Source organism: Onychostruthus taczanowskii, unplaced genomic scaffold (assembly GCF_017590055.1).
Source record: "Onychostruthus taczanowskii isolate IOZ18803 unplaced genomic scaffold, ASM1759005v1 scaffold31, whole genome shotgun sequence".
Lineage (NCBI taxonomy): Eukaryota > Metazoa > Chordata > Aves > Passeriformes > Passeridae > Onychostruthus > Onychostruthus taczanowskii.
The window spans coordinates 7,733,933-7,760,868 of record NW_024500461.1 but is presented as its reverse complement, the minus strand read 5'-3'; the positions used below and the strand labels follow the sequence as shown (position 1 = coordinate 7,760,868).

The 26,936-nt window shown below is 40.3% G+C and overlaps 3 protein-coding genes and 1 non-coding gene across 15 annotated transcripts in view; 1 reads left to right on the top strand and 3 right to left on the bottom strand.

Moving 5' to 3' along the window:
• Positions 1-549, bottom strand: part of APAF1 (apoptotic peptidase activating factor 1) — a 31,421-nt gene extending 30,872 nt beyond the window's left edge. For all 9 annotated transcript variants that reach the window (XM_041409766.1, XM_041409768.1, XM_041409767.1 and 6 more), the window contains exon 1: positions 422-549. The gene's annotated coding sequence lies outside the window, so the exon portion shown is untranslated. The remainder of the gene's footprint in view (positions 1-421) is intronic.
• LOC121338617 (IKBKB interacting protein) lies at positions 548-13,307 on the top strand. 3 transcript variants are annotated; one of them, XM_041409776.1, is made up of 5 exons: positions 678-816; positions 1,378-1,477; positions 2,356-2,584; positions 3,273-3,390; positions 4,256-7,315. In XM_041409776.1, exons 3-5 carry the CDS (start codon positions 2,391-2,393, stop codon positions 5,081-5,083), a joined length of 1,140 nt encoding a protein of 379 aa, XP_041265710.1. In that variant the 5' UTR covers positions 678-816; positions 1,378-1,477; positions 2,356-2,390; the 3' UTR covers positions 5,084-7,315. The 3 variants fall into 3 exon arrangements, with proteins under 3 accessions (XP_041265711.1, XP_041265710.1, XP_041265709.1); XM_041409777.1 differs by lacking the exons at positions 1,378-1,477; positions 4,256-7,315 and adding an exon at positions 7,322-13,307 and having other exon boundaries at positions 548-816; XM_041409775.1 differs by lacking the exon at positions 1,378-1,477 and having other exon boundaries at positions 679-816.
• A 351-nt stretch (positions 13,308-13,658) lies between these two features.
• Positions 13,659-23,451, bottom strand: SLC25A3 (solute carrier family 25 member 3). Of its 2 annotated transcripts, none has more exons than XM_041409778.1 (8): positions 23,323-23,451; positions 23,011-23,167; positions 18,521-18,642; positions 15,836-16,015; positions 15,537-15,718; positions 14,661-14,833; positions 14,097-14,207; positions 13,659-13,990 (listed from the first exon to the last, which is right to left on the bottom strand). In XM_041409778.1, the coding sequence occupies exons 2-8, from the start codon at positions 23,159-23,161 to the stop codon at positions 13,830-13,832; spliced, it is 1,080 nt and encodes a 359-aa protein (XP_041265712.1). In that variant the 5' UTR covers positions 23,162-23,167; positions 23,323-23,451; the 3' UTR covers positions 13,659-13,829. The 2 variants fall into 2 exon arrangements, with proteins under 2 accessions (XP_041265712.1, XP_041265713.1); XM_041409779.1 differs by lacking the exon at positions 18,521-18,642 and adding an exon at positions 18,242-18,363.
• Positions 15,126-15,365, bottom strand: LOC121338683. The gene has a single exon (XR_005953068.1). It is a non-coding gene; the product is annotated as a small nucleolar RNA SNORA53 (small nucleolar RNA).
• Positions 23,452-26,936: the final 3,485 nt, after the last annotated feature.

Here is a 26,936-nt window from a genome sequence, read left to right as displayed (position 1 = left end):
TTTCCAGCACTCTCAGGAGCTGGCTAGATGTAGAACAGCTGCCTTTGGATAAACCCGCGATGGAGTGCCTCTTCCGCTGTGCTGACAGAATTTCCTATTTTCACAAAAAAATACGTAGTTAAGACAGCCTTCCACCCTACCTTTATCCCACCGCACCACGGAGGAAAAGGAACGCTAAAGCTCCCTAGACGAAAAACGGATAATAACAATAATAATACTGCCGCACGCGAGGCAAACACAGAAGAAATCGCTCCACAAACACACAAAACAAAGAGTTAACTCACACCGAGCCGCTGTTGCCAGCTGCCAAAGAAACAGAAACCGAGGCGCTCAGACCGCCCGCCCGCCGACCCCTACCCTGCCCCGGCGGAACGCCTCACGGCCCGGCCCGGCCCGGTCCGTCCCTGCGCTCACCGCTCACCTGGCGGGCAGCGCGGAGCCCCGGCAGCTACCGCTCCCGAGCCCCGCCGAGCCCCGAGGCACAGCCTTGCAGCTCCCGGGAAGGCGGTGCCGGGAGCGCTTCCTCCTTCCGGGCCTGGCCTGGGCGGGGAAGGGAAGGGCCGGCCCGGCCCGGCCCGGCCCGCTCGCCGCCGAACAAAGCCCCGGCTGCCTCCCGCGCCGGCGCGGAGCCGCCGAGTCCCGGCTGTACGCGCCGGGATCGCTGCCCGCGGCGGGCGGGCCCCGGACGTGGCGCTCCGGGCGGCGATGCTCCAGCCGCGGCCAGGGGAGGGGCCCTGGGGCCTGTAAACGTGGTGCCTGCGGGGCTGGGCCCCCTGCCCGCCTCCGCCCCCAGCTGAGGCCGGAGGAGCGCGGCGGGTACGGGACAGTGGCCGCAGGGGAGGGGGAGATGGGAGGCGGCACTGCTGGGGCTGGGGGCGTCCTGCAGGGCGGGCTCGGAGGGGACGTGGGTCACTTTGGGGGAGCGCAGGGGACGTGGGTCACTTTGGGGGAGCCGAGGGCCAGCCGGTCACTTTGGGGGAGCCGAGGGGCAGCCGGTCACTTTGGGGAGCGGAGCGGTCCCGAAGGGTCTCTGGGGAGCTGCGGCTCATCCCTCTGCACAGCACCGGGTGCGCGCTGAAGCCGTCCTTTCAAAGCGTAGCTTATCTCTGTTAAACTCTTTTCCTAACTACTATTCAGAGCTCTTTTTTTTTTTTTTTCCTCCACTTTAACTTCATAATTTGTGCTCTCGAGCCCAAAGCTGTTTTAAAAGCTTCAGAATACAATTTTTCTGTTTCGGTGGCTTTTTTTGTTTGGGTTTTATTTTTTGCTTGTGTTTTTTTGTAGGGCTTTTTGGTGGGGTTTTTTTGGTTTTGTTTTTTTTTTTTTTTTTTTTTTTTTTTTGGAAATGAAAAGCTTTTTTTTTCTCCATGCTTCAAGCTCAGAGTGTGCTTCCTAGTACTGTGGCTCAAACAGCTCTAAGCTACCTGCATGACACATTAGATTTTTAACAATACCTTTTACCCCTGTACATGACTATGTAAGTATCTCCAAATATTTATATTTTGGTATGTGACTAAGCGCCATTGTTGCAAAGTGATCCAAAAAACTAGCACAACAGTTTGGTCTCAAAATTTGTTGCTAAAGCAATTCTGTCAAGGATCAAGGCTATTTTTGAGCAGTGTGATGGAAGATTTTAGGCTTAAAAACTACACTCTGTACTTCACTTGGATGGCTAAAATATGAGCTGGAGATTCATATTGCCTCAATCTATTCTGACCTTAATTTTATCAAGAGGAAGTTATAGCTTTTCTTTTTTTCTAGAGACACGATTTCATGAATCTTCTGAATTTTTCTATCATGATTTTTTGTTAATCAACATTTGTGATATTACAGATGACATGAAATTGTTACAACAGAACTACTAAATTAAAGCTTGATTTGCAATTTTATTTTTTAAATTGAAAAATTAACTTTCCCCTTTTAGTGTGGTGTAGGTAATAATTATTTTTTAAATCTACAGGTAAAAAGCAAGTTTATCAGTGAAATTGCTGAGGAACTTGTGACAGTCATCAGCTACAAAAAGAAATATACTTTTAATCTTTGTAATTTTAAATACATAGTTAAAATAGCTTATTCTACAGCACATGAAATATTTCTGGAAAGATGAAGTTAGCTTAAGCTTGGAAAGTCAGCTCAGCTGGAGAAAATATGAAAGCAGTGCTCTGTAATATAGAAAGCAAATGAAAGTAATATGATACTTTACAAAAGTTCACATAACTAGGAAGCATAGTGAACACCAAAAGAAACATTTTTTTTGGGGTGTATTTGTGTACTTAATGTTTGAGGATGGTTAAAAGTAAAATGTAAGGAGTAAAAACTAGTCCTTTTAGTCCTTTCTGGTTTTTTTTTCTCTAGCTCTCTCCTTTGCTTCTGCTTTTTAAAACCACAAAATGTCTGAAGTTAAGCCAAGGAAAAAAGGTATTTCTTCACCCAAGAGCAGTGAAGGCTCACAGAAGGCTGAGAAGCAGAGTAATTATGGGAAGCTGGCAAGTCCCAGGACCAGCAATAATCACAGTTCCTTTTGGATGGACTCAAGGACAAGTCTGAGTATCATTTCCCTTGCTGTTTGCCTGGTGGTGAGCTGGTAGGTAACTCTCTAAAGAGGATTTTAGCATTTTCTTTTGTATTCTGTGGGCTGTATGATTTACATGTTAACAGAGTGCTTGGGTTAAGTGTCTACAGAAACTTGTTAGAGCCAGAAGGATCCAGGAAAGAGTAGCAGCATTGGCAAGCATGGAAACATGGGTGTGCCGTGTTACTGTAGAAGCTCCATCTGTTACATCAGGTTGAAGGTGCCTTGCTCATGAATTCTAAATACCTGCTTTGGAGAATGCATCTGCCTGGAGAGCAACTTAGGCTGACGGGAAGTGCTCCTTTGGCAGACAATAAATGGACAGGAGAAGTGAAATGGAGTTTTCTGTAAATAATTTGCTCAGCAGTGTAACAAACCGTTCATCAGGTGGAGTCCTTAAGTAAAGGTCAAATACCTTTGTTAAAAATGTTTTAAAGTATCTTAGCAGCATCAGTGCCTTTGTTACCTTAGCATGCAGTGCTATGGAATGCTGACTTATTGTCATACCTCTTTTAGAAGATAACTCCAGTATCAAGAGAGATCAATTTCATTAATTTTTTTTTCCTGTTATGTATTGATCTAGCAAATTCTGTGAACACAAATCCCTCCATTAACAATTTGCTGTGAATCAATTGCTGGACTACTTAATATGTACTAATTAAGAAGTTATGTGTTCTGTTTATTTACTTGAAATTTGCAGGTTTCTATTTCAGCAGTCAGGTCAATTTGCTGATCTGGAAAGAAAGTACAATTTTTTACATCAAGAAGCTGAAAAAATCCTGGATGTGGGAAATAAAGTAAACTTAATTTCTGAAAAGGTAATAATTAACGTCTTAATTTGATGATCTTTGGTGAATATTTGCCATGGCTTACTTCATTGTTATTTTGTTAATTTAACTGCCTGTTTTAAAACAAGTTTTCAGAATGTGTTTTACTTGCCTGTGAATAGGCATTTAGAGACTATTTCATGTGACAAAGCATGTCAATCCATGCCATTGTTCCATATGTGGACACAGTGGTTGTATCTCAGTATGATTTTTTAGAAACTAAACTATTTTTAAGAACTTACGTACATACACATTTCATTTTACCAATCCTCTTTCATGTGTGATTCTCACATACATTGATTTGAAGAAAATGATGGCCTAATGATATGAAGATATAATAAAGTGATAGATAAGAAAATAGAATAGTAACGAAAAAAGATATTACCATGTGTGACATTATCCAGTAGAAAAGCTGTGCTGGCTGCCAAATTATCCCTGATACCTTACAGATATTGATGGTAGCACAGCATGGCTCATGCCAGTGATTTGTTTCAGCACTGATCTCAGAATAACGTAATTTATAGATGATGTAATGTGGATATTTATATACTGTAGTTCAGATTGCAGAATGTTGCATGGGATTTACTGTATTTTGGACACAAAAAAAACCCAAGCATGTAAAATTGCTTATATGCTGTAGAAATTCAACAACAGACATACCTTTTTTCCGTGACTTTTTCATGCTAGGTTAATCAAAAATATTTTAAAGAGGAAACATGAAAACGCGGCATGGAGGAGCTTTGTAACAAGTACAGTGGTTTTTAAGGGACTTCATTATCTCTTAATACTTGGAAATGGCTTTCTGTTGTTATTTTTGTTAAGTAGACACAGACATTGTTTTGTGTTGTAAATGCAGCTTGAGTCTTCTGAAAGTATCCTGCGAGAAGCTGCCTCATCCATCTCTGTGATGACTGAGTTTGGGCAGGAAATATCTTCTCTTCATAACACCATAAATGATATTCAGGACAATGAACAGACTCTATCTCTAAAGATGCAGAGCATTAATGAGAAGTTCCAAAATGTTACAAATTCCTGGAGAAGAAGCCTGGATGAAATGAGCACAAATGCTAGTGGTTTAAAATCTGAAGCAAAGTTCATACATACAGAAGTTACTTCCAAAATTAATGAAGTTGACCAAAGAATTAAATCCCTTTCAGAAAGAGTAAGAGATTTGGAAGACAGTACAGCCAGAAATATCAGAACACTAAAAACGCAAGAAGATGATGAATTCTCTAGAATTGAACAAAAGTTGAACTTGGATGCAAAGTCAGTTGAAAAGCTAGAAGAAGAACAGAGTAGTCTGGTAGCCAAGGACACAGACCTGAGTCAGAAACTTGCAAACTATGAACCTAAAATTGAGGAGTGCAAGACCCATTTGCCAACAATTGAAAATGCTATTCACTCTATTCTTAGGTTGTCAAGTGACTTGCTTGGTATGGAGAAAAAGATACAGGACTTGAAGACACAGGTGTACACTGTGGAAAATGACATGCTGAAAACTGTTTCTGATACAGTGGCCATGCAGAAGGCTCTTGAAGGCCTCCAGTCCAATGGCAGCTTGTTCAAAGTGCAGCATGAACTACCTGTTCTAGAAACAGGGCCTGACACAGCAGTATCTTCAAAAGCAGAAGAAGTAACTTCAGAAAGCTTTAACTTAGAAAATGACCAGAATGGGGATAAGTGAATTTGGTCTTAGGTTTTTCATTGATGAAAAAGCACTTTTTTATAAATAATGTGATTTAAATCTATGTCAGGGATAGCTGATGTACCATCATTGATCTAAAGATCGTTGGAACAGCTTGAAAAGTTGAGAAAGAGGGTAGAGAGCAAGAAAGTAATACTTTGTTAAAGAAGGAAAGGAATATTTTCTTAAATTAAGGATTATTTTCAGTTTATTTATTAAAAGATCTTTTTTATTAAAAATAATTTGAAGCCAAGTATTTTGATTTAAGGGAAAAAAAGTACATATTTTTAGTTTGTATTTAGCTTTCAGTACTTAGTTTCTTTTGTTGTTACATTGTGTATTATTTTCCACAGACTTGTAACTCAGTGAACAATTAATCACTTATTTCTCAGCTGAGATAGCTGTACCTTGCTTTTAAAGTGTTGTGCACCATAATGGTTCCGTGCTGCAGGAAAGCACTGAGTACATTTTTATCAGCTGAAGCTCAGATCCAGCACCCTTAGAGCAAACACTAGGAAAGTACCCCCTGCTGAGAGCCTTGTGTTGTTCTGGTATCTACAAGCTGGCATTTACATAGCAGCTGGTTTGATTTCATTTTTGGGGGGGTGGCTGTTTTGGTGCTTTATAAACAAATTTTAACCTTTTAACCTTTTTTTCTGTAGGATGTTCTTTATTTGGCATCACATGTCCTGTATTGCTTTGCATTTGAAAAGAAAAAAAAATTAACAATGTCACTGACATTGTTTCCCAAAGTTTGCTGAACCAAGAGCTGCAGAAGTAATTAATGAAATCAGTGGAGTTAGGTGCTTGGGAGCAGGGAATATCCAGTTTACCCATAGACCTACTTACACATGATGTAATACTATCTAGTAAGCCTGACAGATGTTCAATGAAATTTGGATCTCAGGGACAGCACAAATTGTCTGCAGACTTATTGTCTTGATAATTTTGTATTTCTCTGGAAAGGAGATTGCTTAGAAACAGTATGAACACACATTTATGACTTAATCAGACCTAATTTAAAGTATTCTGGGTTTGTACATTAATTTCTTTATAACTCCACTGAAATCTTCACTAAACAAGTAACACTGCCCATTCAAAAGACTATGAAACCAGTGTTTCTCAATGTTATAAAGCTGTGTTGGTTTCATATAATTGTTGTTTTTGTATAAATTTCTGTTTACAGTGATATTCAAAATAAAAATATATTGTAGTGAAGTTCCATGTCCTGATGCATAATAATCTAATTCAAAATAAACTGTTCCTCCAGAAAGGGTACAGAGTAAATACTTGAATGTTCCGTGTCCTATTAGGAAAAACTATTATATAAAGCAATGTTTTTTAAATACTTTTCACAAGTGTGTTCCAGTTCTAGTGTTTCTACTTTGTATTATTTTGAGGCAGGGTGTGGGAGTGACAGATCCCCAGTCTAATGTCTTTCATCCACCTGAACCCTACTGAAAGCTGGATGTGCAGGAGCTTCAACATTAAATCCTCATCCTTGGAGGGCATTAAGTAGGAAACAAGCACAACTTTCCACAACCTAAATTTTGGTCTTTTGCTTTTGAGCAAATGGTTCTGAGCCGTTGAGGAACGACCAGCACTACTGAAGAGCTAAAAATACTGGTTTCTGTGATGATATTTTTACTACTAATGTTCAGAAAAGGATTAGTATGAAACTAATTCTAGCCTCGTAGAATGTGTTTCAGTTTGCCTGTTTGGTGTTTTTTTTTCCTCTCCAAGTTCTACCCTGACTTACTGGGGATTGAACTGGGTAGCATCACTCAGATAATTTCCTTTTTCCTCTCAAATTTGAAAACTAAGAACCAATTATAAGAAAATAAATATAAAAGAGTGCAAATCAAGACAAAAATCCAGCAGTAGCTGGATTCCTTCACTAGTAGCTGGATTTCCTTCACTAAAATAGCTTTTATGGAGACTTAAAAAATTCTGTTGTATGGAAGAAGATTCCATTTGCTGACTTGTGTTTTCAGAGGTCACCTTGGAAAGTCATATAGCACCTTCTTGTAATTTTTTGTTGTAATAGAAGAAGTACTAATATTTATTATGTATACTGACAAGAAAAAAAAAATCTGTTTGTGTTGTAACAGAAATTGATTTCCTAGAGATAGGGTTTGCATTCAAATTGAATGTCAGAATAGTAAGATATTTCATTAAAGTATAGCTTGAATTTTGACATTGAGTTGTTAAGCTAGAAATATTTTTGTATCCCTCTAGTGTGAAAAGACTTGGAACTTAATGAAACAGCTGGAAGATCTTCAAATAATTTCTCACATTAAATATCTGCAGGAAGATATTTATACAATGAAAACATGGTCTAGCAGCATAATTAAAAAACAAGAAGAACTGGAGAAGAATTTAACAAGTCTTTTTCATGCAGTTTCAAGCGCTGAACAGAATGCAGCTTCTGTAGCAAAAAATGTAACATTGACAATTGTGACAGTAAAAACTGACATAAGGCGCATTTCAGGCCTGGTCTCGGACATCACTGCACTGACAGATTCTTTGCAAACACTAGAAGATAAAGTGGAAAAAGGTGAAAAGGCAACAGTAAAAAATATAGGTGACCTCCTTACCAGCAGCATCGACAGAAGTATGAAAATACAAAGCCTGGCATCCAGTAACGCAAGGAAAATCGAGCAAATTAAGGCAGCTCTGTCTGACTTAAGTAGCGATTTTAACAAGCATTCCAATAGACTTTTGAATCTTGAAGGTGACAGAGCAAAAGTTCTGAAGACAGTTACATTTGCAAATGATTTAAAACCTAAAATGTACAAAGTTAAAAAGGAGTTTGCCATCTTGGAGCCCTTAATAAATGACCTAACACTGAGAATAGGAAGATTAGTGGAGGAGGTCTTACAACGGGAGAAGGGAATTGCTTTACTGAATGAGAAATTGGCCAATCTAACAAGAGTTCAAACCGAGATCAAGGATGTGAAAGATGAAATAACCAAGATTTCAGACATTAATTGATCATTGAAAGGCCACTGCCTAAAGAATAGTGTTTGAGTGGTGTGAACTCCCATCGTGTGTAGTATTGAGAAGACAGACAATATTTAAAGGCTTCATTTAGAAGCACACCTAAACCTGAAATTTGTCCTATTCTTTTGAACAGGAGAGGAAAAAGTCATACTTGCTTCAAGGGAGAGATAATGATGTGAACAAAAAAAGTACCTCTTTGCATGTATTTTTCTTTCTGAAGAATGAGAGATGCCATTTTTAATAAATTGCTTGTTTTGTACAATAAAGCAGTGTTAAAGTATAAAATTATGTTCTTAGCTTTAGAGCTTGCTTTCATGAAGAAAGCAGAACCCAAGAATGACAGATTCCAGTTTCACTTTCCTGCTGCAAGGGGAAGAACAGAGTAGTGGTTTCCAGCTAAACAAGAGGTAGTCCAACAGCAGTAGCACTTTGTCTCTATTCACTCCATGATTTTTGTAAACTAGTTTCTTTTTAAAATAATATTTAACAAGGTAAATGCAGCAAAGCAAGAAATGCTCATAAATATTGCTGATGCCTTCCAGAAAGTTTGTCACACATTTAGATGGAATAATTTGTGTAAGGCTTTGTGTGAGGCTTTATAATTGTAAATCAAAATTACTCTGCAGCACCATTCTGTCTTTAAAACACAGAATGCTCTGTAGGGACAATGCTCTGAAAGACCTAATAATGCTGCTGATGGCTTTATCCCAGTGTCACAGTATCTTCTCAGGAATCCTAACAGTCATTCATTATTTCTTGGTCTGTAAAATACTATAGTGAGCAGCAGAATTAGCAACGAGAAGCTGCTTATATTCCAAAAGGCTACTAATATGAACTACTGGGACTATTTAGGTACTGAAGAACAAGATTTGAAACATTTGAAAATGAAGTAGGCAGTAACAAGATAGTGGGAATGGTTTTAACAGAGGAAGGTGGGGGAAGAGAAGAGCATTAAATAGGAATAGAAGTTGCTATAAATATCAATTAGAAGCAATACAGCAACTCATAAAATCCCTGTAAATGAAATTATATCAAGAAGTGTAAGTAATAGGGTAAGGCCTTTATAACTTTTCAGCTGGCCATACCTTAACATCTTGCAACTAGACTCTTGATTGTATGGAATATGCAAACATTCCTCTTGCTCACTATTTTCATCCTCATTCAGCATTCCATGTCTTTTGGTCTGCTTCATGTTGCTGGTCCTCTACCTTCTTTGGTTCATTTGCCCACAGACAACCTCCAATACTTAGTTTAAAGTTTTCCTCTTTTTGGTATAGGTTCATTCCTATCTCTCCCTTTCTTCTACCCCTTTCCAGTCCACCTGGCAGATGGCAAGAGAAACCTGTCAAAAGACAAGTTTTCCTAGGAGCATCCACAGATACTCTACCAACCCCTGTCCCTTTGCTCTTCCACACAATTCTTAAGTGAGCTCCTGAAAATAACCAAATGGTATTTGAAGGAGGCAGCAAAATTAAAGAACAGCCATGGTAAAGTATGCATTGCCTATCATACCTGAAGCAATGTATGTACACATGCACATACACCTTAGGGGTTGAGGGTTACATAATAAATATATTGTGGATTAAAGGCATCACAGGCTACAGTCATTTTATTCACTTTGCTTTCAATTTTATGAATGCATCATTTGTGGTCAGTAGCCAGTAAGAATCTGGAGAGGCAGAACTGGAGAACCGGTAGAGCAACATCTACACAAGTCACGTGGAAAAAAATACATTCCAGCTGCACAGTTAATCTGAGCAGCCTCGAGACAGCAGAGGTCTGTCTGCATGAAAAGAGTGCACTTGCTCCTTGGAACAGTAACCAGAAAACAAGCCAGGATAAACAACTGTGGATTTAATTTTCAACCTCAAAATTCTAGAACACGTCTCCCAGTGAAAAGCTGAGTGTACAGTCCTGTGCGTGGTCTCCAGGGGAAGTTAAACATGCAAAAAATGTTACAAGACCATTCAGCTCCCTTTCCCTTTAGATGTATGCAGACTTCCTACCCTTACTTCCCAGGATAATCCTCTCAGAAATTATTCTTGCTGCAAGCAAGACAAAAAAATTAAGTCACAAAGGTAAAGTTTACTTGGAAAAAATATTTTGGAATAATCTGTATCTCAAGTTGTCACAACACTGTACTGACCTCAGCAGTAAGGCGAGCGATCGGAAATTCTCCATATTCCACACAGGTATTACAAACCTTTATTTGCCCTTCAAGCACACATCTCCACTGTACTAAAAAACCAGGAGTTTTATAGTAGCTTTATAATTAGACTGCTCTAAGCAGGGAGGCAGAGAGCTTCTTTTACAGTGGAAAAGGTGAGCAGAGAGTGAGGTATTTTTCAAAAATTTAAAGCAGACAGGTAACCTCACCTCCTTGTTTTAGTAGTCAGTGGTGGGGAAAGTATCGGCTCAGTGAAACTACAACCCCTTTGTCCATTTCTAGGGTCATGCAGTGATACTCTGCAATTTTATCAAATGATTGAGAGATTCAGGTAATAATGAAAATTACAGCTATGTCACTTAAAACAGATCATCCCATTGAGCCCAAACTGTAGTGACATCCAGGCCATCTTTGCTTTTAATTTAGCTTTCAGGTACAAAACTGGCCAATTGAAAGGAAAAAAAAATTATCAGAAATGAAAAATTACATGAGCAAATTAATCCCAAAAGAATAAAATCTACTTTTAGACACCAGAACATCTGCTCAGCCAAGAATTGTCTGCTAGCATTATCTTTCTCCCTAGCACTGAGTTACAAAAATTGTATTCTGTAACAAAGCCATGCAGCTATTAAGCTCATCTACCCAAGGTACTCATATTTGCTATAAAAAAGCAGGATGTTTATTGTTTTCACTGTGAACTACATCATTTCTATGTAAAAATGTAAATGAGTTACAAGTATAGTATTATTACAGCCCATTTTAAAATGATATGCAACAGACATTTCCACGAGTATCAGTGAGTGTCAGCACATTTCATCCGTAGTACAACCTGATACAAACACCGTGTGCAAATGCAGTTGTTGCTCCAAGTTTATATATACGGTATGCTTTAAAACAGAAAGCTCATCTCAGCTCCAAAACCAGCAAGAAAGTATGTTTTCTCCTTCATAAAATATACACAAGCAGCATATACATAATCCACGTTTTACAGAGCACTTTGGGGTTTATTGATGGGTCTGGAGTTACCTAAGTTCAAAATGGGGTACCGCTTTTGGATACAGGACTTTCCTTGCAATGGAAGTGCAAATCCACCAAAAGCAACATTGCTCCATCTCAACCTTCAGAAAATGTACCAGGCATTATGCACAAAGCAGTTATCAATGACAAAGTTGACCTTTTAAATGCATTTTAATACCACATTTTTCCCACTGAAGCTTATTTAAAATACCAGCAGGCAACCCTTTAAGCAACACCCTTTCCTAATAAGCATCTGAACAATCCTATGGCTGAATGTCAATGAAGCTGGCAGCTGCAAGGCAATTCTCTCCCCCTCTTGGGTTTTCCACTGAAATACAACACTGCAAGGAGCACTAAGTGTATTTTCCCTTTCTCAGTTACAGAAGAGGTACTGCTGGCTGCTCCTTGTAGTCTTAGATCCACCTTGATAAAATTATCTAAGCATCTTTAAAGGATAGTTCCAGATCTACTGGTGAGAAATAAGAAGAGAGTCTCTTCTTGTTGTACGTATTTGTAACAATTGTGCAACATTGACTCAGTCCTAGAGAAAAATTGTGCGATTTTGCTCCACATACACAATGAGAATTTTGAGTAATTTAGCTCAGCACTAGATTATTTCAGACTACCTCACTACATGAGCCAAGCTTGTCACACTCTTCTGCCAGCCTTAAAATCTGACAGTTCTTCACTTTCCCCAGGATTAGAAGGAACTTTCAGCAAACAAAGAAAAATCTACTGAGTTAAAACATGCCTCTAAAGAAACTGATATTCAGTACACAAAAGTGAGTTTTGCCTAGCAAGCTGTACCATACACATTACTTCAGAAGGTGATTTAACATCATCAGTCTTAACACAACCCTCATAGTAAGGGCCCTTCTCCAAGGAAGCTCTTATAAGTATTTAATGACTCAAATAATTTCAGAGCTTCCCATTCACCATGGGGAAACAAGATTTACATACTTTTAGCATTAGATAATTTTAATTCAACAACAAGGTACTTGTACAAGTATTTTATTTAGACTTAGGGTCTAAATTTGACTTTGCTGTGTAATACAGGCTGATACCAGCCCATCTAACAGTACCTTTATTACTGTCATGGTGACAGGATAAAGGTATAATTCTAGCTTTTACTCTGCGTTCTGAAAGGCAACAATTCAAAATAAGGCCCAGCTTTCTTGTTTAGCATAATCATTGAAAATCTTGGAAGTTGGAGGATTTTCCTAGGGGGTGAGAAGCTCAGTGCTACAACAGCAGGCACATCTGACTCCAGCAAGATGCAGCAGTCATTACATTTGATATTCTAATGGCACCTGCCTGACTTGTCCTTTTGGCTCTGAAGGAGCCAAGTAAAGAGGAAGAAGCAGTATAACATAAGTGCCAAAATAAGTTCAGTATCAACAGCTCACATGCTGTAAGGCAGCCTATCCACAGTAGTGCAAAAAAACCACGTCAGCTCCAGCTCTACTTTGTGAGCAAAGTAGTACTGGAGAGGGTGTAGTGATTAACAACTGTGGGTTATAGAACAGGTGAAATGCACAAGGCAACACCATCTCCCTTCACTTGAGAAAAAGATTCAAAAATAAATACCTTAACATTGCCTTAATTGTCTCCTCTTGTGTGCTGAGGAGCATGTATTTCTTCACATCAAGGTCCAAAAAACCTGGTATGGCTCCTTGTGTTGCAGAAATACATGGTTCAACCATAATTCACTAATTCAGAAAAAAATAACTGAAATAAAAAACTACAGCTGTAGCAAATGTAGGGAAAAGCTGGCAAGTTTTTCAAACTCTAGAATAAAAGACAAGCCATTTTTATTTCATTGTAAAGCTGAAGTACACAATTAGTAGTCAAATATATTTGAAAATCTTTATTAACATCAGCTTTTCTTTAGTTAAGAGGTAGCAACTACTGTTTAATTCCACAGGACAATCAGAAGGGCCTAGTTCTTTGGTGTGGTTTCAAGCCAACAGAAGCAGACATTAGTCAAGTAAGCATAAGTTACGTTGGGATGACCATCCCAAGGCAGAAACAGCTCTAGCACGCATAAGGTTCCTTTTATCTCTGTGGGAAACACTGATATCATGACTAGGATGCCAAATCAGACTCCAGTCTCATCTCAGCCATTCAGGAGTTCAACTGTTCCACAGTAACAGCTTATTACAGGCAAATGATCAGTGGGCTCCAAGTGCAAGGACAGGTTCTTGGCACTTCTCTGGAAAACAGTGCAAACCTAATTTTAAGTGGAAGAGTAATATTTCTCTAAAGTGTAGAAGAGGGTATTTTTTTTTTAATTTTTTGGGTGGGAGAGGGGGAAGCCAGGAGAGTATTTGAGGTATTTGCTACTATGAAATGAAGCTTACATATGCAGTAGTAAACGGACACTAAGCACTCTGTTTCTCATTTATTTCAGGCAAATGACAGTGGTAGAATTTAAACCCTCAGGTAAGATGAGGGCATAACCAATAATGACATTGTATAGTTTGTTTTCTACATAGTCAAATATATAAAAGTTTCATGAAACTCATCACTGGATCAGCCAGCAGTCAGTCCATGAGTTGTCTACTCAGTTAGACCAAGCTTCTTCTTCAGAGATTCTGGCATTTCAGGTGGAGGTGGGCGAGGAAGTCTGAAATAAACCTTGACAGAGTCGTAGATGAACCACTGTAGTGCAGTCAGGGTACCAATCATAATGATACGAGCAAACAGACCTTTCCATACACCTGGAGAGCAAACCATAAAGCATGAGCAGCATAAAATGGCATGAAAAAATACCTCCTCCCCTAAACACCAGAAACACTTGATTCAAAATACATAGAAAGAATGTACCTTTGAATCCAAGCCTCATAAGAACCTGTGAAGCTGAGCTGCCCTTTTCTTTGTTCAACACAGACACCACGGAGTCAGCAGGATGGGAAACAATTGCACAGAACACACCAGCTGAAAGAATAATTTGACATTAGTTCTGAGGTGATTTAGCTGTACCACTACTGTGTACACTAAGTACAACCAGCTGAAACTTCCTAACAGAAGAGAACAGCCAGAAAAAACTTCTGAGTCTTTGGATATTGAAAATTCCCCCCTTCCATCCAAAGATTCCCAAGACTGAGAAAGATGCAAATTTTCACTGAAATCAGCTGCAGTTTTTAAATCTGGCCATCAATACTGGTAACAATATAGGAGCAGTTAAGAGAAGCATCCTATTACAGACCCATTTTCCCCTAAAATATTGATTTTATAGTTATTTCCCCTGCACATTTTAAAGTTGCAGCTAAGCTCTCCCATGTTAGTGACATCTGCTAATGTCACTTTTCAGTTAATACTCTGAAAAGCAACAGGTCTCTAGATTTGCAGTAATCCATTAATGAAGTGTAGAACTTGAAGATTCCTTACCAATATAGCCTGCAACAAATGTGACCACCAGCTGTTCTCCTTTTGTACATTCACTTCGTGGCTTGGGAACAACGTACTTGTAGAGAGCTTCAACAGTACGTTCAAAGCAGGCAAATTTCATCATTGTGTATGGAATCTGTCTCATCCATAGTGGAGCAACACCTTTATAGAAACTTAATCGGAGAAGAGACAATCTCAGTTTCATTTTCTTCATTATTTAAAGTGTATTTCTAACCTGAAATAAATCAGCTTATTCATTGCTGCTATACTTCTAGATATTGACCCTGTAATGCTGTCAGTACCTACAGAAATTAGAGTTGTTTAAATTCCTAAGTACTACCTTCAAACAGCAACACCAATTGAAATTTTCCTGATCCCCAGGCTGCACAGCAGTTTCTTTAGTCACTTTTCAGGTTACAATACACTGCAGCAATGTAGTACTGATACTACCAGTGCAGTAAGGGTAATGTCTGCATACCAGCCAAGTCCTGATAGTGAAACATGACCTGTACATCTACAGCCACTTCTATCAGAACAGAAAGCTAACATGCAGTTAGATTACTCTCACATGCCAATGACTCAAGCATCTTTGACTGTACAACCAGAAAGTTGCTGAGCATCTCTGACTGGAACTGCTAGAAACTGAAGTTATCCAGCAGAACTCAGCACAAAGATACTCACAAAGATGGATCTAAGGAGCATGTGGAATTAACAGTCAGTTCAGCACAGATCACTTGAAGTATGTAAGTTCTTATCTTGAAATACAAGGACAAAAAGTATTACAAGCTAAGGCCAGAATTAGTTATAGCACCAGTTCTTCATTAACAAAATGTACTGAAAAATCAAGAATGTCAATTAAAAAGAAGGGATGCTTACGCCCAGATGCCTTCTTCTGCAAACATTTTGGGTAAAGCCTGCCGTAGAGTGTTTGCATATCCAGGCTGTGTCTGAATACGAACTTTAGCAGCTTCCATTGGAGCCAGAGCAATGTCAGCAAAAAACTCCGCACTGGCAGATGCAGCTAAATATAGCGAAGTACGCCACAAGTAGGCATTTTCCTGAAAGGAATCGAAACACACATTTTTATTAATGAGTCATGCTTTTGTGATTACTCCTTATCACTAATACTGGTATGCTGCAGACATATAGCTTTAGAAAAAACATTTAAGGCTTACCTCTCCCAGCATGTTGCCATACAGGATTTTGAAAACTTCATAGAAACCAAATTTACAAAGCCCTTGCATGGAATAGCCAATAAAAGTTGGAGCCCAGCCCTTAGCCAAGCCACGAACACCATCTTCATTGATTGTCACTGAAAATCCATTGAAGATGCTCTTGTATTTTTGGGGATCAACCTAAAAAGAGCAGACAGTTAAATGTCTGATATAGCTTACTAATTTCCTTCTCACACCCCCATCCAAAATTTTAAATTTTTGTATTCTCAGACAGCAGGTTTCCTATAATTCCCTGGACACACCACAAAGTTACACTAATGGTTACTTGCTAGTCTCAAACCCTGACTTATTTTAACAGCCATTTAACATTGAGTATGTTCCTCAATACTCAGAAATCACCAAATTGAATTTTGTTTCACTTTAATTCTCCAAATTAACAATACAACTGTAAGGAAAAGACTTACTGAAATTGCTGTTCTAACATTGTCAGTGGTGTACTGGTACAACTATGTATAGATCAGATTTTTAAAATATTTAACAGGTCCTGTCAGCAATCTCATCTACTTTACACACTCAACCTATGTACACCCAAGCACTGCCAGAAACCTAATGATTCACGTGATTACTAATCAGAGAAGGTTGTTTCTCCTGTGTGATCTCTCCACACAGTCTGAACTAAGACAGATGGAGCAAACCGGAGCAAAGAGTACTCAAAAACTACCACACCTGTACTTTGACTTGGCAATAAAGGCTACACACTAACTGTCTTCTGCCCATAAAATTTTGAGTGAGATTTTATTAACTTATCAGAAATTTAACACACACTGACTTGAATAATTTTGTTTTGGGTGAAACGAAGTAATTTAGCAGAAACTTTTCAACAGGTAAATATGTCACATCCCACTGCACTGGTACTTTTCATATTTGACATCTCCAACAGCTCCTCTAAGGATAAAAAGGAAGATGCCAAACTGGATGGCCATCAAAGTGTTCAGAAAGAGCTACAAAACATGCAGGCCAACCTGCACTGACTGGTATTTTGTCTTGCAGTCTAGGAACAACATCCTTGAGATCTAGTTCACCTAAATGTGTCAATTTTAGAAAGAGACATAATTTTAGAAAATTGGATATTTAATCAGGCATTGTAAAATGGGACTATGCTCAAGTCAGAACCACGCTTTGTTATTAGGTGTGTAACAGGTGTCCTAGTTTCAGTTAAACCATGGCAAAGGTGACCTCTTCTTAAAAAGACATGAGAGGGCAGGCAACAGGTTTCTTCCTGGAAAACTTAGGAAGGATTAGTAACATGCTCTGTACTGGATCTGTAAAGAGATAAATGCTGACAGGTTTTTACAAGATCACACCTGGAATCCACATGGAATGCCCATCCTGAACCTCCCTCTAACTGCTGGAGAGGGAAAGGGAAGTACCACCACCCTGACCATATAATAAACCAAAACTGGTAGCCCACACTGAGCATGTCTGATGTGTTAAAGATTTCCTAGTCTGAGACTAGAATTTCAGATGCTTTCAAGAATGTGAAAAAAAATCTCTCTGGTAAACCTCAAAAAAAGGAGATTCAGAACACAGTTTTGAAGAATAGCATATGCATACTCCTAGCATGACAAGGAGGTCTGATTAATTCATAGTTCCCTCCTAATTTCAGGAGTTCTGTAATTACATAATGGCCGTTTTTATAATCAGCCTATGCAACAGGGAAACCATTAACTACTGTATTTCCAGAAATGTACAGGAGTGCTTTAATGTGCTTCATTCTTGCAGATTTGCCTGAAAAAAATCCATTAGTATGTTTTCATCCATGACTGTTCACAAAATTATTTTAATGTGTCACAAGTGCAATGCAACGATGCTCCTTTACAGATTAATCTAAAACCACTTCAAGGAAAGCAGTTGCAAGCACCAATGGCCTTCATGATTTTAAATCAAGTTTTAGCCACTCTGCTCAAAGCAACAGCATTAGAAAATATCCAATCCACAAGGCGTGCATTGATATCCATGGTGTTAATGGATCAAATTACACATGCATGTCACTCCAGGCTAAAAAACACAGATCCAAAAGATACTACTTCCTTACTACAAAAGCACTGGAATAATATTGGACAGCCAACCAGCCAGCAGAGTAACTCTGTGGTGGATGCCCTTTAGCCAACAGTCAGTTAAATGTGTGTCAAATGCTGCCAAAAATAACGTGTCCAGATTATCCGTAATACCTTTACTTCTCTTGAAAGTGGCATTTTGCTAGTCTTACAGCAGTAGATGTGATAAAGCAGCATTCAAGTTTACTTGCTTCTTCTATCCACAAAAGATTACATCCCTACTGCTAACTCTTAATATGCTGGCTAGACATAAAATAGAACTTCAAGAAATGTTTAAGTTTATACAAACCTGCATACGACATTTCACTAAATCCAGAGGTACGACACCAGTGTGTGTCAGGCCACAACTTAGGACCCCACCAACGCCACAGAGAGCATAAAACTTGAGCGAGCCATATTCACAACTGTATTCTGCAGCAAAAAATAAAGACACACCATGCTTTTATATAAACTCCATGCACTGTTGGACAGCCATGTCCAGGGTATAGTTTATGCCTCCGTTTCATTAGTAATTAAATATACCACACTGAACATGCTCTGTCATCACATAGCAACATGCAGAACAAACCTGCATTCTGCATTTAACCAGGTCTAGAGGAACCAGTGCCGTATGTGTTGTTCCACAGCTAATAATCCCACCAAGGCCACAAAGGACAAAGAATCTGTTTGAGCCATAGGCACAGCTGTATTCTAGTTAATTGGAAGAAATTACATATATATGATCAATCATAAATGGTAACAACGATCAGAAAAGAAACAAAACCAAGTGCTACTTTCTCAAAAGTATTAAACTGAAATAATCTCCCATTTTATTTGAATCTTATTTGAATATAGTGTTATAATGAAAAATTATTCTTCTGCTTTAAAACATTTTGGACTGACAAGAATTGATTCTAAGCCTTCCAAATTGAATTTGTTCCTTTAAATACGCAAAGGAAGAAACACTGAAGTTTTAGCTCAGAGCACACTAAAACTACAGAAATTAATCCCAGAAGTTACTAGCAGAAACTATGACTGAAAGTTACAATGTCCAACAATTTCTTATATCCAGGAAATAAGAAGAATATTATTCCTCTAGTACTCAAAAGACAAAGCTTCTTTTGTTAAATATTTTATGACTGTTTAACTTCTGTATTTAAGTAGAGACTACAAAAATCTATAATATTGGTGTTGGAGATATGCAGATATATTTTCAGGTACTTCTCAGATTATTTACACAGATTTTTTTGTAAACTGTCTTTCAAATACAGAATCTCACATGTATACAGCTTATTTAATGAAACTGCAGATTGCTATTTATCGCCCCATTGAATATCCTTGAATACACAAGGTTCATTAAAGAATCTTTCAGGTCACATTTAATCAAGAGATACTTTATATGCACTGTCCTATATACAGTGTATATACAGTGTATAAAACCATCCAATCTTAGAATAAGTTATTAATTTTCACATATTCCTATACAACAAAGTTACTGGAGCTAGAAAAAAAGAATCCATTTTCTTTCATTTTTGGAGAAGCTACAGAGGCTATGAGTGAGTGCAAACAAGAAACACTCAAATTTACAATGAACAGTAAAAAATATGCATAAAGTAGCAGCACAGTTCTGCTACTATGCTCAATATTTTAAAAATACAAGCAAAAGCAAAACTAATATACTGAATATGCATACAGAAAATAATACACGATGTAAAAAATATTCTCTAAAGTAGAAAAACAATTTTTTGCTACTAAAATTACCGGTGTCGCTTCAATATAATGGAACAGACATTAAAGTGTTCCAACTTAGTAAGAAGTATCTCCAAGAAACACTAATGAAAACTAAGACAGCAAAAGCCTATCTTATGCAGAGCTTCTTTGCCATCTTTCTGCTTCTGAATTCCTTTATGAACATCAACAGAAGCTGACACTGATGTTCAACAGCACCAGCAGAGCAGCAGATAACACTAGCAGGCTTATCCAGCTCATAACTTTATGACTAATATAAATTTTAAAGGAACTCCTTCCCACAAATGCTCCAGATTTTACATAACATTTGGTATTTATATTTTTACCTTATTTTTAAAAATTGCCCAAACAACAACAAAAAGTTTTTATTTATTTAAAACAATAGTATCAAACCACAGATGCCATAGTGAACCTAAGTTAAAAGCTAAAAATCAGTTATCAGAATAACTTATTTTTAATTGAGACACTGCTAAAGACTGTAAATATGCTGGTCTGGGACTTACACATAGCTCAAAAATAGCTTGGCTAGCAGATTTGCAGACAGCAGAAACAGTCTGTTCTTTCTAGAATGGCTGGTTAAACACACACAGATCAGGCAGGTGTAATCAGAGAACAGACTCTAGGTCTGTTTGGGCCAGCTCTGTCTAGCTGTGTCTTTGGCCAACAGCACCACAGCAGCTACCATGCTGCCAGATCTCCGAACTGTTTGCTCACACGGCCTTCTTTACAGTAATTTAAAGTCATATTCCTCAAATGACAGGGACAGACCATTACAGTAGCCAGAGAAAAGTAGTTTTATGTGTGTGCTGGATTACAGTGTTATTCAGACTCCCCTGCCAGCCTGGTATTCAAGTACAGTAATTAAAAAAGCCAGTATCAATTAGGCTTGAGCTCTTTAGAGGTGCCTAGGTTTGTAGTGGTACAGTAGTATTAGGAAATTAAAGCCACAGATGATCTTGGACTTTTTATTTCAGAAGTAGAGTCAAATTTTCTAAAAAAATTCTAAAAAACAGCTGAACATGCTGCACAGAGGACAAGAAATTCATTCTAACATACACAGGTAATGATTTAAGACAAATACCCTTAAGGCACACAAATTATACATATGGCATAAAAATATATCTACTCTGTTGAGACAGCTACATCGTAACTATTTCTGCTATATCTCTGCTTCCAATCCTACACGTTAACAAGGACAAATTCCATGAGCCAGTCATAAAATACTTGGTCTCTGAGCGCTGTTGTGGTTGATGCCCTGAGCTGATCTCAGAAGGTCGTGTGGTTTGTACTGACTTTGTGTGACCTTGTGCAAGTTCAGATATCTCCTGCAACGTGTTAAGTTCTCAACACAAAGGCCAGAGAACCAACTGGGTACGTGAAATGATAAACTCAGCAGAAAAGATTATAAAGATTGAAAAACTTTGGCCACCTTTGAGCACAATTGCCAACAAACAGGATAAAGATTAAGCATAATACTTTAAAGAAATAAGTGTACCTACTGAATATATTTAGCATACCAAAGAGTGATTTAGGGCTTTAGTTAGCTGGCAGCAGGATTACTACACTGAAAGCCACAAATAATTTCTTGAAGAGTTCGTCAAACCTAACCGCTCTTTCACGTATTACATAAATGTTCATGCAACTCCACTGAAATACTGCAGTAATCACAGTACCTCAGAAGAGGTAGCTTGCTGAAAGTAATTCCTACTTTTTTTTCCCCCCAAGTAAAACCAGAGAGACACTTTTAAGTTATTGGCAGCTTAAAAGAATTAGAATTTTAATATCCACCTCCACTTCAGATGGACCTCAATAGGTTGGAGAGGCGTGCACAGGGGAACTGAGTTAAGTTCAACAAAGGCAAATGTAGGGTCCTGTACCTGGGGAGGAACAGCCCTGTGGAGCAGCAAAGGCTGGGGCCAACCTGCTGGAAATGGCTCCGCAGAAGGAGCTGGGGGTCCTGCTGGACAGCCAAGCTGTCCATGAGCCAGCAGTATGTGCCCCTGGGGCCAAGGAGGCCACTCCAACAGGGTACCCTGTAATGCATTAGGAAAAGCACTGCCAGCAGCTCGAGGGTGATCCTGTCCCTTTACTCAGCCCCAGTGACGCTACCCAGTCCTGGGCCCCTCAGTACAACACAGACATGGAACTCCTGGAGCAGGTCCAGGGGAGGGTGATAAAGATGATGAGGAGACTGGAACACCTCATTTATGAGGAAAGGCTGAAGGAACTGGGTCTGTTCAGCCTCAAGAAAGGATGACTGAAAATGGACCTCATCATTGTCTGTAACTGTTTTTGGGAAGTGTCAAGAGGATGGACCAGGCTCTTCTCAGTGGTGCCAAGCAACAGGACACAAGCAAGGGGCAGACACTGAGGCACAGGAAGTTCTATCTGAAAATAAGAACTTCTTTACTACAGTGACCATGCACTGAAAAACGCTGCCCAAAGAGGCTGTGGAGTCTCCCTCCCTGGAGATATTCAAGAATCTGGACACAATCCTGTGCGATTGTCTAGGATGACCCTGCTTTACCAAAAAGTTGAGTCCATAAGAATGATGATGACGATGACTCATTGTAGTGCTTTCCACCCTTATCCATTCTGTGGTACTGCAAGTACCATCAAGGTCTGACCTTCAGAAGTCAACAAATTAAGTGGGAAACATACAGGAAGCACTTGCACTTAACTCTTAAGTGCATGCCTGTATCTTAAATAGCAAGTTTTCTGGTGTACATCCCACAACTAGGAAAAAAAATAAAAAAACTAAAATAAGAACAGCAGCAAGCACTCCTAACGCATCTAGATGTTCAGGTGCCCAGCTACGGATAAACTGGTGAAAAAAATAAGAGAAAAAGGGAAAATGGATTGGAGAGGTAGTCTTTCGAATCCACAGACTCAGACACTGCTCTTCTCCACCGATGAAAGAAGTACAGGCCTACAACCTCCGTGGCCTAGGCTGCAGGCCATGCAGAGTCAGATAACCCGCTCTCTGCTCCCCAAGACAAAATCTGCGGGGGTCTCTGTAATTACTACGCACTAGAACCTTCCGATGTCCTTTCCCGACAAACCCGGATCCCTCCTGCTGCTCAGCACACACCGCCGGGAGAGCGGAAGCTCTGCCAGCGCCTCCCCCGCCCGTGCCCTTCCTCGTCCTCCAAGCGGGCGCGTAGGCCCAGCACCGGCCCCTCCCGGCCCGGCCGAGCCCCGCCGGGCGCTGACATTCCCTGCGCCGCCCTAGCGGGCACAGGCCCGCGCCGGCGGGGTCAGCGCGGGCACCGCCAGCCCCGCACGCCCGCGGGCCTCGCCTCCGCCGCGGCCCCTCCGTCCCGCTCTCACCTTCGTCGGCGGACGCGGCCGCCAGGCCCCGCCGCGTGGCGGAGGCCTCCGCGGGCTCCGCCGGGCGCTTCCTCACGCCGTCCTGCACCAGCTGGAAGTGCGGCGCGTAGAACGGGTTGTGCCGCGCGAGCGGCGCGATGGACGAGAACATGGCGACCTGAAGCGGGCGAGAAGAGCAGAGCGACGTGGGACCAGAAAACCCCGCCACGGCGCGGCCGCCCAGCCCCGGCCCCGCAGCCGCGAGCCGGTCCTGCCGCCCCGAGGCTGAGCCCGGTCCCCGGCGGGCGGGCGGCCCGCGCCGCCCCGACTCACCTCGCAAGATGGAGCCGCTGCGGCAGAGGCTGAACGCGGGCCCCGCGCCGTCACCTTGTCCTTCACCGCGCCGGGGGCGGGGCCGCCGCGCAACGACCCGCGCCGCGATTGGCGGAGGCGCCACGCCAGCCGCCGCGCACGCGCGGCCACCGCCCTCCCGCCCTGCGCCTGCGCCCGGGCCGAGCCCGCCCCTCAGTGCCCGGGAGAGGCCGCGGGTGCGGCTCCGCCGGCGCCGGGAGCTACCTGGCTGCGGCCCGCTGCCCGGGGAGTGTGAGCCCAGCCTACCGCGATAAATCCCGCGCCTCAGCTTCTGCTCTTTCCTTATCGCCGCCCGGCTCGGGCGCTTGCCCGCCGCGCCACGTGCCTCCCGCGGCCTTGCCCCGGGCAATGTCAAGCCAGAGACGCTCGAACGCGAGTTCCCCGTGCCGGCCTTGACCCGTGCTCTGCTCACTCACTCCGAATCATGAAAGCACCAGGGCTGGAAAAGAAGTCCAACTCCTACTATCGCACCTATTTTTTAAGATTAGTTTAAAGAAGTCCTCGGTATCACCCCAGGTTCCGCGTGTGGTGGTCACATGCAGTAATACTTTGTGATCACAGTCTGGTGAACACACAGGCTGCAGTTCCCTGAGCAGAAAGCTCACCCGACTCTGGCTGAGAACTCTGCCAGCCCAAGCACGGTCAGATCTAGCACCAAGCACTGCACCTTCGGTGACACAGCCTATGCTACAAGGGTTGCAGGTGCTCACAAAATTGTTTCTTACTGGTTTATTAAAAGCAGAATGTTCTGTAACACAGGACCCATGCTTGGCCTGACCTATCTTTAACTATGCCTTTTCCAGCACAGGGTGATTTCACTCATTTTTACATAGTACAAGAATAGCACAGACAAGTTCAGCTCTCCGGTTACTGGAGAGGCAATAACTCCACTTTTTCATTGTTTTGATCATATACTTTCGATTGCAGCGCTCTGCAACAGCATACACACAGAAGCCAGGAAAGGAAGAGACGTGCTGAACATCTCAGCTCTGGATGGGATGTCATTCTGGACAAATGGCTGCACATGAGCAGCACCACACTGAAGAAACAACCCAGCTTTGGTCAGCTAAGAGGCTCCTATCAAACTTCCAAGGAAGGACCTTAAACCTTGGCTCTACTTGCTCTATTTCACAACAAAGTTGTGAATCCAGGGAGGCTGTCCTACAAGGACAAAAGTGCCCAATAGCACTGACAAAGATATCAAGGTTGGTTAAGTGCCTCTTGAATAAACTACACTCCAGCTGCCCAAGTAGGAAAAGGACAAAATTTAAACTTGCATTCTTCAAACAGTTAATTTAGCAACCAGCTGAGAGCCCAAACTGCTGTTGAATTCATTGCCAGTGGCACCAGTGAAAACAAACCAGAACTGTTAATTTTGCCATTACTTGTTCTGCTCTACTCACTTGCCTCTAAACAATTCTTGGTAACAATGTTTTATTTAAAAGCCAAACACTGACACTTATTTTCAATTAGATGGCAACCTCTAAAGATGATTGAGCTTTGGGCTCTTATCTTGAAACTGTTTATAAATGATTACATTCTTGCAGACTTTTCCGATTTTTAACATGTAGAAAACCTCTGTTCTTTCCAATTATAAAGGATGAGTAGACTACTTACAGACATCTCATGGCAATTTGTGTGCACAACTATACAGATGCTTATGAGTTAGTCTGTAGAACTGTTCTGGAACAAACTGCGAGTTTGGTTTTTGTTTTAAGAGACAATTAACTTCTTACAGCTGTACTACTAACAAGAACTATTAAACAGCATAGCGCCATGAAAATACAGGGACAATGTATGTTCTTACTGAATACATATAATTTCACCAAGAAAATACCTACCACTTTTCCCAGATGTGAAGGAATAAAATAGCAATAGCCTGTAATTCAAACCACCTAGATTAATTTAATTAATTTCTGAGAGACATTGCAGGTAATAATAGGTGAAGACTTGAAAGATGTTACCTTCTAGTGTCAACCTCTGTCCAATTCACAGTAAAAAGAGCTATTGTAAATTAAATTAATCTTTTTAATCAATAGCTCTACATGTTTTAAGAGGTTAGGAAAATTTAAGTTTGCAACTCTGGAGCATTCTTAATTTCATCTATCCTTGTGTTTTAATACCCACCACATACCCTCTCAATTTCCCACCCCAATTTCACTTCACACTGCATACAATCAAGAAAATGCAGGCTAGTTCTTGTCTTACAGTAACTTTTCACAGTTCCGACATTTTCGTGAAAGCTGCAAACAAAATCAAAGCTCTTAGGAACTTGTTTCCCAGGTGACCTTGTTTTCAGAAATACACGAGGTACTGAAACAACCATCCATCCACACCTTTGATAACCAGGTTAGCAGAGCAGCATCTCTGGGTTGTAAACTTGTATTTTATACACACTTTCCTGGTTGCAACATCAGAACTACAAGACCATGGTTCTAGAATCAGTAATGGATCACGTTTTAGAGACCAAGGGAAACCCTAGCTTGCAGCATTTCCTTCACCAGGATCCAAGCTTCCAATGATGAAGAGCAGTCACACAGAAACACAGTAAGTAGTGAAACACAGAAAGTAGTGAAAGACAGAAAGTAGTGAAAACTCTATTCTTGTTAATTGCTGCCATGAATATCCTTGTCTAATAATATTTTTTAAAAAAATTCTCCTCACACATTGGCTTATCTCTTAAACATCACAATTTTTTTTTTTTTTCCTAAAGAACAGTGTAGACAGTGTAGTTACTATGTTTTAACCATAGGCTACCCATGCTAACAAAGAACTTCAAAGTGAGATGGAACAGAAAACCTGTGTGATTTGTTTCTATATCAGCATATACACAGTACTTACAGGTTTTTTATGCCACCTTAGGACTGCTTTACAAGTTCAATTAGCTTGGAGACACTGTGCTCTCTGAAATATGCATGTACATATCCATTGTAGTAATATGCTGGTAAATTCCCTCAGGAAAAAGAAAAGCAAGTCAAAGGACAGTTTTAGACAGATAGATTGACTTACCAAACACACAATAAAAGCAATATTAACAGACAACAAAGGGTATGAACAAAACAAAGGGGCTGAAACACTTACCTTTGCAAACACAACATTTAAAATCATACATCTATTATGTATCTATTTCACCAATATGTTACTTGAGACATACCAAAGTAAGCCAAATGTACCATGCACAAGATATGCCACACAATTTTACCAGCTTCATTTGCAATTACATACATTTTACTGCCAAGTCTTCTTTGGGACCTGTATTATTTAAAGGCATTCTTTTTGCACTCAGCTTTTCTGCTTTGACTCTGCATAAACTAGTTAAAATATTTTTTAGAAGATACCTTGTCCACAAAACTAGCAGAGAAGGTAATTAGCAGGAATTTTAATACCATAAAGAGTTTTGTAAGGTATGCCACAGGAAACAAAACACATAGAGCAAGCCCAGGAGGGATCTGAAATCATTCTGTAGGGCAGTGCTGAGCATGCTATTAGCAAGTAAACTTACAGAAGTTCTTTCAAGCTGTTTCTTATGCAAATACAAATAAAGGTCTTAAAACACAGAGAATTTAAATTTAAGA

What these genes read in the sequence shown, in the direction of transcription:
- LOC121338617 (XM_041409776.1), top strand. Translation starts at nt 2,391, where the DNA reads ATGTCTGAAGTTAAGCCAAGGAAAAAAGGTATTTCTTCACCCAAGAGC. An exon ending in GTTTGCCTGGTGGTGAGCTG is followed by an intron (nt 2,585 to 3,272) that starts GTAGGTAACTCT and finishes TGAAATTTGCAG; the next exon opens with GTTTCTATTTCAGCAGTCAG. An exon ending in TAAACTTAATTTCTGAAAAG is followed by an intron (nt 3,391 to 4,255) that starts GTAATAATTAAC and finishes TTGTAAATGCAG; the next exon opens with CTTGAGTCTTCTGAAAGTAT.
- SLC25A3 (XM_041409778.1), bottom strand. Translation starts at nt 23,161, where the DNA reads ATGTTCTCGTCCATCGCGCCGCTCGCGCGGCACAACCCGTTCTACGCG. An exon ending in GGCCGCGTCCGCCGACGAAG is followed by an intron (nt 18,643 to 23,010) that starts GTGAGAGCGGGA and finishes CCAATTAACTAG; the next exon opens with AATACAGCTGTGCCTATGGC. An exon ending in GCAGAAGAAGGCATCTGGGC is followed by an intron (nt 14,834 to 15,536) that starts GTAAGCATCCCT and finishes TCTCCGATTAAG; the next exon opens with TTTCTATAAAGGTGTTGCTC.